Source organism: Rhinopithecus bieti, unplaced genomic scaffold (assembly GCF_001698545.2).
Source record: "Rhinopithecus bieti isolate Rb0 unplaced genomic scaffold, ASM169854v2 scaffold_5273, whole genome shotgun sequence".
In the NCBI taxonomy this organism is placed as follows: Eukaryota; Metazoa; Chordata; class Mammalia; order Primates; family Cercopithecidae; genus Rhinopithecus; species Rhinopithecus bieti.
This window is the reverse complement of record NW_016805057.1, coordinates 302,846-316,329: the sequence shown is the minus strand read 5'-3', so window position 1 is coordinate 316,329 and position 13,484 is coordinate 302,846. Positions and strand designations below refer to the sequence as shown.

Here is a 13,484-nt window from a genome sequence, read left to right as displayed (position 1 = left end):
AAAAAAAAAAAAAAATTAGCAAATCAAAAAATAACTATATAAAATGATGGATATGGAAATCTGCTTGACTGAAGGAATCATTTCACTATGTATATTTGTATCATAACATGTTATGCAAATTAGATATAATTTTAAAAGTCAAACTTAATAAAAAGTTAGCAAATCAAATCCCACAATGTAGGTACCACAACCAAGAAGAATTTATCCTTGCTATGCAAGACTGGTTCAACATTCAAAAATCAATTAATGTAACCCACCACATCAAGAGACTAACAAAGAAAACTCCCATGACTATGCGAACAGCTAGAGGAAAAGCATTTGATAAAGTCCAACACTCAGACATAATAAAAACTCTTGGTAAATTAGAAACAGAGGCAAATTTCCTCAACTTGATCATCTACAAAAAACCCTACGGCTAACATCACACCTAATGGTGAAAAATTAGAAGTTTTCCTGCTAACATGAGAAACAAGGCAAGGATGTACCCTCTCATTATTCCTTTTCATCAAACTGAAATTTCTCAAGCTCATACAGATCATTCACCAAGACAGATCACATTCTGGGCCATAAAACACACTTAACAAATTTAAAAGAAATCATACAACGTCTGCTTTCATCTAATGCAGGAAGACAAGAAAAGGAAATAAAAATAATACAGATTATTAAGAATGAAGACCAAAAGTGTCTGCAGAAGACATGATTGTCTATGTTGAAATTCTGAAAGAACTAACAAAAGAACTTCAGGAATTAATTCTTTTTTCAAGATCTTCCTATAAAGTTCAAGAACTTTAAGACTTCCTATAAAGCAATAGCAATCAAGACAGTGTGGGACAGGCAAAAGAACTGACAAATAGATTAGTTCAGGTTGCAGAATACAAGGCTAATATACATAAAACCCAAAGTTTTGTTTTAAACCCAAAGTTCTGATTTAAACCCAATCACTTTCCTATATACAACAGTAAGTGGAATTTAAAATTAGAACACAATACCATTTTCATCAGTATACAAAAAAATGAAATACTTAAGGATGAATCTAGCAAAATATGCATAAGACATACATGAGGAAAACTACAAAATTGATTAAAGAAATCAAATAACCAAATAAATGAAGAGTTATTCCATGCTCTTGGACAGAAGACTACATATCTGTCAAGATGTCAGTTCATCCCAAATTAATAGATTAAATGTAATCCTCATTAAAAAATCCCAGCAAGTTATTTTGTAGATACTGACATACTGATTCTATATGGAGACCCAGAATAGCCAACACAATACTGAAGAACAAAGTCATGAGACTGACACTACCTGACTTCAAGACTTCCTATAAAGCTATAGCAATCAAGACAGTGTGAGATACGCAAAGAACTAACAAAACAGATCAGTGGAAAATAATAAGAGCCCAGAAATAGGCTCCCACAAATATAATCAACTGATATTTAACAAAGAAGACAAACCAATTCAATGAAAAAAGGATAGTCTTTTCAACAGTGCTGAAACAATTGAACAACCAAATGGAAAAAGAATCTAGGCATAGACCTTACAGCCTTCACAAAAATTAACTTAAAATGGATCCTAGATCTTAACGTAAGACAAAAATCAAGAAAGCTCCTAGAAAGTGATATAAGAGAATATCTAGATGACCTTGGGTATGGCAATGACATCTTAGACACATCATCAAACTATAATCCATGAAAGAAATAACTGATAACTGGACTTCATTAAAATTAAAAGCTTCTACTCTATTTAAAAAAAAAACACACCATCAAAAGAATAAGACTAACCATAGGCTGGGAAAAATAAGCTCAGAGGTTTTGGGAACAAGCCCCCCAAAATCTGGCCATCAACTGGCCCTGAAACTGGTCATAAACAAAATCTCTGCAGCACTATAACATGTTCATGGTGGCCAAAATGCCCACGCTGGAAGGTTGTAGGTTTAGGGGAATGAGGGCAAGGAACACCTGGTCAGCCCAGGGCAGAAAACCGCTTAAAGGCATTCTTAAGCCACAAACAATAGCATCAGCGATCTGTACCTTAAGGACATGCTCCTGCTGCAGTTAACTACCCAACCTATTCCTTTAATTCAGCCCATCCCTTCGTTTCCCATAAGGGATATTTTTACTTAATTTAATATGTACAGAAACAATGCTAATGACAGGCTTGCTGTTAATAAATATGTGGGTCAATATCTGTTCAGGGCTCTCAGCTCTGAAGGCTGTGAGACCCCTGATTTCCCACTTCACACCTCTATATTTTTATGTGTGTCTTTAATTCCTCTATGCTGCTGGGTTAGGGTCTCCCCAACAGAGGTGGTCTCAGCACAGAAGACTTATTCAATAAGGACTGTTATCAAAAACATACAAAGAACTCTTAAAACTGAATAATAAGAAAACAATCTGATTTTTTTAAATGGGCAAAAGACCTGAACAATCTTACCGAAGATATACAGATGGCAAATAAGTATATAAAAAGATGCTCAACAGCTTATCTAACAAGGAAATACAAAGTAAAACCACAAAGAGATACCACTACATACCTATCTGAACAGTCAAAATTCAATTCACTGACAACAATAAATGCTGGCAGGATGTGGAGCAACAGGAACTCTCATTCATTGCTGGTGGAAATACAAAATGATACAGCCACTTCAGAAGATAGTTGGCAGTTTTTTACAAAACTAAACATACTCTTATACAATCCATTAATTACACTCCTATTTACCCAAAGAAGTTGAAAACATATGTCCACACAAAAATATACACACAGATATTTATAGCAGCTGTATTCATAATTGCCAAAACTTGGAAACAACCAATATGTCCTTTGGTAGGTCAATGGACAAATAAACAGAATAGCTACACTTTACACTATGGACTATGAGTAATAACAATGTGTCCACGTAAGGTCACTGATCGTAACAATGCACCACTGGTGTGAGACACTGATAGTGGTGTAAGTTCTGCATATGCTAGGGGAGAAAGAGTTACGGGAAATCTCTGTATTTACCATTAACTTTTGCTATGATCCTAAAACTGTTATAAAACATATTTAAAAAAAAAAAAAAAAAACAGAAAAGTGGCAAATAAAATTACCTGTACTTGGTATCTTAAGTAAAAGGTTTTCCCTAAAATACAGAATTTTAAAACAGAGAAGAAAAAAAAAAAGAGAGAGAGAGAAAATGGGCAGGGGATACAGTAAATTACCTGTAAATACATGAAGATGCCCAACCTCACTCATAAGAGAAACATAATTAAAACTATAATAACATTTTTTTCTATGAAATTGACAAAAAGACAAGTTTGAAAACACTAACAAAGCAAAGATGAAGTCAGTTGGCTCTGTGTGCTGTTGGCAACAATGCAAATGTCATTATGTAGTAAGATTATATAGTCATTTACCCTTTGATACAGCAATCCCATTTCTGGAGATTTATATTTCCTTAAGACACAGACACAAAAACACAAAATAACAATTGCATATATTCCCTGTAGCTCTACTTTTAGTGGCAAGACTGAAATAACCTAAAATCTCCACTAATAGAAGACTGGCTGAATAATGTACCATACAATCACACAATGAAATACTATGTAACTATGAAAAAGCTTAAGATATAGCTTTACATACTGCTATAGAATGATCTCTGGTACAGTGTTAAAAAAGCAAGGTGAAGAAAAATGTATATAGTAATGCTACCTTTTATCTAAGAAACAGAAAAAAGATGATTATATATACTAATTTGTGTGTGTGCATATATATATGTACATATTAAATACATATATATTATATGTGTGTTTTAAAACAGCAGGATTATCCAAAAACTCATAAATGTGGTTACCTATAGGGAAAAGGGTACAGTAATCATGGGACAGAAGTTAGACTTTTCTGAATGCAAAACTGTTTTGTAAATTTAGCTTTGAAATCATGTAAACGTTTTATATAAATAAAAAATGAAAGAAAAAAGAAATCTAAAAACTTCAAAATTACTTTTAATTATATGATTACTTCAGTTAACCCAACTAAGTATCAATTTGGCGGTTTAACCACATAGAGAAGACCTGTTTCAAGTAACTTAAAATATACTAATTTGACTATATATTCCTAATAGACATATTTAACAACATTATCCTAATAGGATATATCTTAAGAACTACATAGAAACCTTAAGTTGAGCTCAGTAATAACACTATTAACAACCATATAGTTGTTATTCTGAAACTACTAAATGTAATGTAAGGTCAAGCAAATGAATAATGTCAACAGGGACCAAAATTTTCAGCAGAAGAGAAAAAACACACAACTAATAAAATCAAAGTTAAGTAAAAGTCCTACAGTCTAAATATGAATTATTTGAATTCATGTTTGTTTGTTTTTAAAGAGAAAATCCATATGAATTTCCTAGGTATACCTAATGAAAAGCCCCAAAGACAATGACTAATCTAGTGGTAAAACCTTTCAAGTACTCTCAGTAAAAGGAACCAAGTTTTTTGAGGAAAATGGCTGATTCCACATATACAGTATGAAATACACAGTGTGCTGGGAATACATGATCTTCATAGAAACAAAGAAACTACAGAGGATTACTAAAGTGGTGGCAAAACAACATAGGATATAACTGGACTTCATTCAAGTTGAAAGACATTTTGAAAGACACCACAAAGAAAATAAAAAGGCGGGCTGCACACTGGGGAAATGTATTTGCAATACATATATCTCACAAAGGATTGGTATACAGAATATTACAAATTGGTAATAAGACTAAGGGCCTAATTTATAAGCAAAAGATGTTAATAAATAAATACTTAGCCAATACAAGACATACATAAGATAAAAAATAGCCAATAAACATACGAAAAGATGTTCAACGTCACTAACCATCAAGAAATGAAAATTAAAACTACTATATACCCACTAGAATGGCTAACATGAAAAAGACCAACAATGCCAAGTGTTGGTAAGAATACAGAGAAAAACTTATTCAGTGTAAGTGGAGATGCAAAATGGAACAACCACTTCAGAAAACTGTTCAGCAGTTTCTTATACAGTTAAAAATACATATAAGACACAGTTCTACCCCTAGATATTTACCAAAAGAAAACTTGTCCACACAAAAACATATATACACATGTTGACAGCAGCTTTATTCATAATAGCTGAAGCAGCTTTATTCATAATAGCTGAAAACTAGAAACAACCCAAATGTCTATCCACTGGTGAATGGCTAAACAAATTTTGATATATCCATCTAATAGAACATGAATCAGCAATAAAAGGAATGAACTACTGACATACGCAACAATATGGCTGAACCTGAGAAGTACTATGCTGAAAGAATCAAGACATAAGAACATATATGATTTCATTACAGTGACAGATCAGAGGTTATCAGGAGTGAGTTTGGGAGGGGAATGACTACAAAAAGGCACGAAGATATGTTTTGGGTTGACAGGTATGTTCTGTATCTTGATTGTGGTGGTAGTTACACAAGTGGCACATCTGTCAAGACTCAAACTGTATACTTCAAATGTGTGCATTTCAATGTTTGAAAATTATATTTCAATAAAGCAAATTTTTAAAAAAGGCTCCGGATCCAATACAAAGATCACCACAAGCTAAGGAAGGGGCATCTGGGCATAAAAATACTAATAGTGGAAACGGATTACAGTTAGAGAAATCAGTAACAACTCATGGTTAGCTTAATACAGATACAGATGGTCACTAGAAATATTTATACATACCAGTTAGTATACACGCATATATTTATTTGCTCTGCTAGCTGAGAGGTTCTAAAAGAAACAATACTCCAGTAGCACAAACACCGCTAATGCCCAGGTTTGGTTACTAATACCATTCTACAATAAAAGAAACCAGGGCACAAGCACATGCTCATTCCCTTGCTGTGTGTGGCAGTGTGCATGTGTCTCAGAATACTCATCCTTGGAATTCAGTCATCAGGCCATGAGGAAGCCCAAGTGAAAAGACCACATAGAGACAAACAGAGGCCTCTAGCTGACAGCCAGCATCAACTGCCAGACAGGTGAGTGAATAAACCTTCAAGTGATTCCAGCCTACGTGCTTCCAGTACGTTAGCTGAGATCAAGAGAAAAGACAGCCCTGCTGTGCCCTTTCTGAATTCCTGACAGAATTTGAGCACATAATAAATGGTTGTTTTATGTCAAGGAACAGCAACTGGAACAACTCTTAAAGCTATCAAAGAATACATCTGCAGATCATACTAGGCTAAACCTTAAAAGATTTTTCCATATAAAATGAAAATATATAGCTATGTTGGAAAATCACCATAATTATCTCCGTACTACATATCGATTACCAAATTTCTACCAGGTGGTAGATATACTATATCTCTATTTATACTCTTATCCTTCTAAGCCTTTTCTTTTGAAATAAACAAACAACACTCATTTGATCTATTTACCCCTACAGTGATCAGCTTCCTAAATTTTTACTTTGGTGACTTTCTACTATTTCTATTCTGCATTTAAACTATGTTCTATTATTTCCAAAGAATTTCATATGTACTTCTTCACTTCGTTCTCACCATAACTTGTGATAAACTGGGGCATCTATCTTATAAGTTACATCTATCTTACAAGTTAAAGGTACATCTATCTTACAAGTTAAAAGACAAAGTCAAGAAACTTACTCAAGATATAGTTAGTAACAATGTTAAGGCCTTCTAACTTAAAAGTCCTCCACTGCAGGAGTCCTGCTAATTATAACAGCTACAGTACTATCCCTTCCCCTACAGTCAGTGCCATTTTTTTTTCTCATCTAGCCAGAAATATCAAGATGTAGAAAAAGAACAAGATAAGGCCAAGTGCAGTGGCTCACGACTGTAATCCCAACATTTTTGGAGGCTGAGGAAGGATGATTGTTTGAGCCTGGGAGGTGGAGGCTTCAGTGAATCATGTTTGCATCACTGCACTTTAGCTCAGGAAGGAGGGCAAGACCCCGTGTCAAAAAAAAAAAAAAAAAAAAAAAAGAACAAGGTAGGGGATATTGGGGGGCAGTAAGAGAACTGAGGAGGCAACTGTGAAACAAAACTAATAATTGCATGGACATTCTAGAAGGCACAGTTTCAAGAGACAGTAAACTTCATACTAGAAAATTACATTTTCAATTCAGTATAAGACACCTGGAATAGGTTTAAAGTTGGATAATCGACTTGAGATCCACCTATAGACTGAGATCTAAAAAAATAATTTGAGTGTAGTCATCTTAAATAAATTCAGGATAAGTATCAAGTCTAAATCTTCTGTTTGAAGGTAAGCAATTAGGTTGGGGTGGGGTAGGAAACGTAAACAAATGACAGAAATGGTCCTTTGAAAAAATAGTGGACAAGGGAAAGAGAACAACATTGTGAAGTCTCAAAAGAAAAACCGCGAGGTGAAAAAGGAAAAAAACAAAACCTCTAAAACGGCTTTTCAGGAACCAGAAAGTTATTAAAATAGCAGGTTAAGAAAAGTATTTAACCAGTTGAAATAATTAACATTTAGAAAATTAACACCAGTTAAAATATTATTCCAATTGTCATTTTTGTTTTGTTTTGTTTTTTTTGAAACAGAGTCTTACTCTGTCATCCAGGCTAGCGTGATTCTCAGCTCACTGCAACCTCCGCCTCCCAGGCTCAAGTAATTCTCCTGCCTCAGCCTCCTGAGTACCTGGGATTATAGGCATGCGCCACCACACCTGGCTAATTTTTGCATTTTTAGTAGAGACGGGGTTTCGCCATGTTGGCTGGTCTGGTCTCAAACTCCTGGCCTTAAGTGATCTGCCCGCCTCAGCCTCCCAAAGTGCTAGGATTACAGGTGTGAGCCACCACACCCACCTATCCCAATTGTTTTAATATTGTATATGAGGACGAACCAACAACAACAAAAAACTTAACGCTTTAAAAACAAAGATCATGAAAAAGTTCTGGAAATGAATGGTGGTATCATTTGCATAACAGTGTAAATGCACTTAATGTCAATAAACTGTGCATCAAAAAATTGTTAAAATACTAAATTTTATGTGTATTTTACCACATTAAAAAAATGAAAATAAAAACAGAGATCAATAAAGAAAAATAAACTCAGACCACTGCTCTTGCCCACTTGCTCTGACGTAAGACTTAGGTAAGCAATACTCATAGGGCATCTCTAACTCCTAAACTAGGTATCTTCCCACAATGGCGAATTATCTAATTCTTCCTTGAATGCAGTCACAAAGCTTCTGTTAAGAGATAAGGACGCTCTACAACACCTTTATGTCTCCATCATCAATAAATGCTTGAATATTCTTCCTGACTATATTTAGGGGTCTAATTTTGCTTTCAAAGCTAATTTATCTTTTGCTCTCAAATTCCATAAAATAACAAGTCTCTGTCATACAAAATGAAAATACAATTCCATTTTAATCTGAAAATCTCTACTGATTAAATGCAACTATTTGCTACTGACTACCTCAAATAAGCCTCTCACTTTTCAGTTCCACTGCATTAAGTCTGATTTATATCACCTAGACCAGCCCTTTCCAATAGAAACATAATGCAAGCACTTAAGTAATTTTACAATTCTTTGTTGTAACATTAAAAAGAAAAAAGATAAAGGTAAAATTAAAATATTGATAACATTATTTAACCCAGCATATCCAAAATTATTGTACTCTCAACATAAAATCAACATTTTAAAATTTGAGATATTTTACTTTTTTTTCATACTAAGTCTCTGAAATTCACTATGTATTTTATATTTATAGCACACTTCAATTCAGACTACCCACATTTGACAGCACAGACCTTAGATCAGCGGGGGTTCTCAATCACGGCTGCATATCAGAACCACTTTCCATTAATTCAGTAAGTGAACTTACTAGTTCCAGGGTCTGGAGGTAAACTGGTGAGCAAAACAGATCTGAGCATGTAAGTCTCTTTTCTCTATTGCTAAACTGTGAGTTTGGCACACAAGACCCCTGATAATCTGGTCCTAATCTACTTCAGCCTTCATCTCACATCCACATGTTATCATTTTTATAACCTAGGCACACAGCTTCACAAGTTTCTCAAACACATTAGTCCTTTAAAACTCCTTAAATTTCTTGTGTTGGTTTTCTCTTCTTCCCTCCCCTCTGACACCCCATCTATTCCTTCAACACCAGTCCAAGTGTCATTTTCCCTGAAGCATTCCCTGGTTCTCCAGGTAATTATTTACTCTCTCCATTGTGCATTTTGCTCATATCTTTCTGACATACTATCACATGCTACAGAATTACAAGTTATCCATTTATGAATCTGTCTCACCACAAGATCAGGAGTTATCAACCTCATAATTCAGACACATTGGAGTTGACATCAGTGACAGAGAAGAGGAGGAATTACAGCTAATTTGCTGAAAATCACACCCATTCTATCTTGGCTATGCCTATGTAATCTATTCCACAGTTGCCCTTACCTAACATAGTCCTGATCTTCCTACAGAAATTCATTACATGAAGATCAACAGTCATGTGTTGCAGCAGGAATGCAATAAAAATGATCAGTATCTGTTACCTGTCATATATAACACTAAAAATAATACCAGCTGGGTGTGGTGGCTCATGCCTGTAATCCCAGCACTTTGGGAGGCCAAGGCGGGTAGATCACAAGGTCAGGAGTTCGAGAGCAGACTAGCCAACATGGTGAAACCCCGTCTCTACCAAAGATACAAAAAATTAGCTAGGCATGGTGGCGCACACCTGTAATCTCAGCTACTCGGGAGGGTGAGGCAGGAGAATCACTTGAACCCAGGAGGCAGAGGTTGCAGTGAGCAGAGATCACGCCATTGCACTCCAGTCTGGGAGACAGGGTAAGACTCTGTCTCAAAGAATAATAATAAATAATAATTAATACCCTGGTGTCCTAGCTTATTAACAGTTCTGTTTGAGTTTAGATAGTTTATTACCTAAAACCTGATCACTGTTGAAGCTTACAACTCTATCCCTTCAGTATACACGATGCTCAGTGCCTTTGAGGGCTTTCTCATCTAGGGAAAGCAAGAATCAGGCTTTAAATTTCTTAACAAAATGCCAACTTTACTGTACTAACTTTATTTGATGAACATAAAAACCTTTATGATAAACACCACACTTACATTCAGTTATCTGTCAACAACCTACATCTCCAAGGCTGATGTTCATCTTCTGTACGAGCCTAAAGACAATTTATATTAGAAAATGCTAAGCGCCATTTCAATACCAGTATATACCATTTATTATGCACATGTCCTCATGGAATAGCAAATCATTTACATGTATTTTCTTCACAGCAACACTGACAGCCAGCATTTCCATTTTACAGATAAGGAGACAAGAAGAGTTTAACAATTTCTAAAGTAATATGCTCTAAATATGGATTCCAGATGTTTGCTCCTTATGCTAATAACAATTCATCTAGCAGTATGCTAGAGTCAGTCTGTACTGACTCATAAGAGCTGATTTAAATTTTTAGGAATTCTGGAAGTCACTGTTAAACACCGCCATGATTAAACAAATAAACTGTATTAAAAACAAAGGTAATAATTACTCAGAACTCATAGTAAATTCACTCCTGAGGTTATTTACACTTTGTGTGTTTATAATATACATAATGGGAACACTGTATATAATGTCACTTAGCATGTCTTCCCAACTATGCATTTGTCAGTGATGTCTTTGAAAACTTGAAACTCACCATGGTGGGAGTATTTACATAAAAGAACTGGCAAACCCGAGAAACCATGGCTTTCTTTTTTTCAGAGTAGCTGTACGTTTACCAGAAGACCAATGAGGCATCTCTTATTCTGAATCAATAGGTTATTTCAAAATGTCATACACATGCTTAGTCCCCAACCCAGAAATTCTGATTCAGTAGATTAGGAGTGGAATATTGGCATATGTATTTTGAAAAGATCTTCCCTGAAAAGGAATTTTGATAAAAACCTCCAGCTGAGAACTACTTAAGATTTTTAAGATTGTATCTCTGTATCACATTAGACATTAGAAAACTAAATACTTAAAACTATATTATAAGAAATAAGTTTCACAAATTATAATACTGTCAGGGCTTTTTTATCATGGGTCAAAAACAGCCGCAGAAAGCTTCTACATACCTTAAGTGATCAAGGAAGTTGTTGCTTATACAATTCAGTAACTTTCATAAAAACATAGAGGACAACTAGATATCCACATGCAAAAGAATAAGGCTGAACCTTTACTACGTCATAAATAAAAATTAGCTCAAAATGTATCAAAGACTTAAATATAAGAGCTAAAACCATAATATGCTTCTAAGAAAACATAGATGTAAATCTTTGTGACCCTGGACTAAAAAATAGTTTCTTAGATGACATCAAAAGCACAAACAAGCAACAATAACAATAAAAACAAAAACAGGTAAGTCAGATTTCATCAAATTAAAAATGTACATGTCTTAAAGGACACCATCAAGAATGTGATGCCAACACACAGAATGGGAGAAAAGATCTGCAAGTTATATATACGATAAGGGACTTGTATCCAAAATAAAGAGAGCACTTATAACTCTATAATAAAAAGACAACCCAATTTTTAAAATGGGAAAAGGATCTCCAAAGAAAATATACAAAGAGCCAATAAGTACACAAAAGATGCTCAACATAATTAGAATCCAAAATGCAAATAAAACCACAATTAGATTATCATTTCACACCCACCAAGATTGCTATAATCAAAAAGTTAGATAACAAAAGTGTTGATGATGATGTGCAGAAACTAGAACTTTCATATGCTGTCAAAAATGTGAAATGATACAGCCACTTAGTCTGGCAGTTCCTTAAAAGGTTAAACATAGAGTTACTGTAAAACTCGGCAATTTCACTCTTCAATATAAACCCAATAGAAATAAAAACATAGCCATACAAAAACTTGTACATAAATGTTCACAGCAGCATTATACACAAGAGTCAAAAGTAGAAAAGCCCAAATATCCATCACTGACGAGTGGATAAACAAAATGTGATATTATCAATACAATGTAATATTATCTGACAAAAATCAGGAACAAAATACTGATGCATCCCATACTGTTTCATGAACCTTGAAAAACTATGCTAAGTGAAAAAAGCTAGTCACAAAAGATCACATTTTATTATTCCATTTATATGAAATATATAGGTAAATCTCTAGAAAGAGAAAGAGGATTTAGTGGTTGCCTAGGGCTGGTGGCTAGGAGGGCGTCTGCTGAAAAGTTTGGCATTTCTTTATGGAGCAATGAAAATATTCTAAAATTGACTGTGGTGATGGTTTCACAACTCTAATAATATACTAAAAACCACTGAGGAGTACACTTTTAATGAGTGAACTATATGGTATGTGAAATATGGTATGATAAATTTCTAGAAAACAATTAGCTCTGGGAAAGATTTCCGTTCCTGACAAACAATTGTTTTCTTTTATTCAATGAACTACATTATAAATTTTATTTATCTTGGCTTCACTGCCAACAAATTCACAGCTAAAATTTGTGGTCATATTTGCTTTCTTTTATCTCAACTTTCTAGTTCCGTTTGTTAACCCCATGTGTTTTGCTTTCATTGTTTTAATTTGTGTAAGCGTTCTACTGCAAGCCACTTCAATCTTTCTTGGAGCAGATGTGATGGCTGGCTGAATTCTGAAAACTTAAAGATACTCATGATCCTCATCAAGGTACAAAATCCCTACTAAGTTCAGCTTGAGTTCTGCCAAACAATCCCTTTTATCTTAACTACCATAAAGAACTGAACCAATCACAGTTTTCCCAGGGGACTCTTCCCCTCTAAATTACATTATCCATATAGAACATTATAATGCCATATTACACATTTACCATATACTTAGCACACAAATAATATTTAAAATGAAACTTAAATTAACAAATTACTACTGAAGTTTAACTTTGTTTTGGGAAATTCAATCCTACCCTAACAGGTGAGGATGACTCCTCTGTATTTCGTTTCTGGGGCTCAGTGTCCACGTCTTGGCGCTTGTTCTTCATTCTTTCTCTAAGATCCCCTGTAGGTCTTTCTGGTGACCTTTGAACCAAAACACAGAAACAAAACAAAAAACAAAACAAAACAACAAAAATCTATATTTATATATTAATAACATTTTATAAGAATGTATTTATAGAAATAACCTCACAAATCTCAATACACTTTTCTAACTGACCTTGACTCCTAAATTTCTGAAAATAATTTCACCTTAAATATTAATATGCAAAACATGACCAACACTTACAGTTTTTCTCCCAATAACATTAAAATTTATATGTTAAATTCCATGAAGTGGCAGGTACTGGTGATGTGAATAAGAAATTATATGTGAACTGATAAAAAGGAACTAATAGGTTGACTTGTTTACCTGTTAATCATATAAGTATATTAGTTACATGTAGGAGCAAAATACAGTAGTAACCCAATGTTTTAAACTACAAAGTTGCAAAATTAATCTAGAGGTAG

The 13,484-nt window shown here is 34.3% G+C and overlaps 2 protein-coding genes across 3 annotated transcripts in view; both read right to left on the bottom strand.

Moving 5' to 3' along the window:
• LOC108528948 (zinc finger CCCH domain-containing protein 13-like) overlaps nucleotides 1–13,484 on the bottom strand; it is a 47,867-nt gene that overhangs the window by 24,423 nt on the left and 9,960 nt on the right. For both annotated transcript variants that reach the window (XM_017870964.1, XM_017870963.1), the window contains exon 4: nucleotides 12,947–13,058. In XM_017870964.1, the coding sequence (XP_017726453.1) occupies nucleotides 12,947–13,058 (112 nt within the window). The remainder of the gene's footprint in view (nucleotides 1–12,946; nucleotides 13,059–13,484) is intronic.
• The window catches only part of LOC108528945 (zinc finger CCCH domain-containing protein 13), a 102,497-nt gene that overhangs the window by 79,385 nt on the left and 9,628 nt on the right, over nucleotides 1–13,484 (bottom strand). The window lies entirely within an intron of this gene.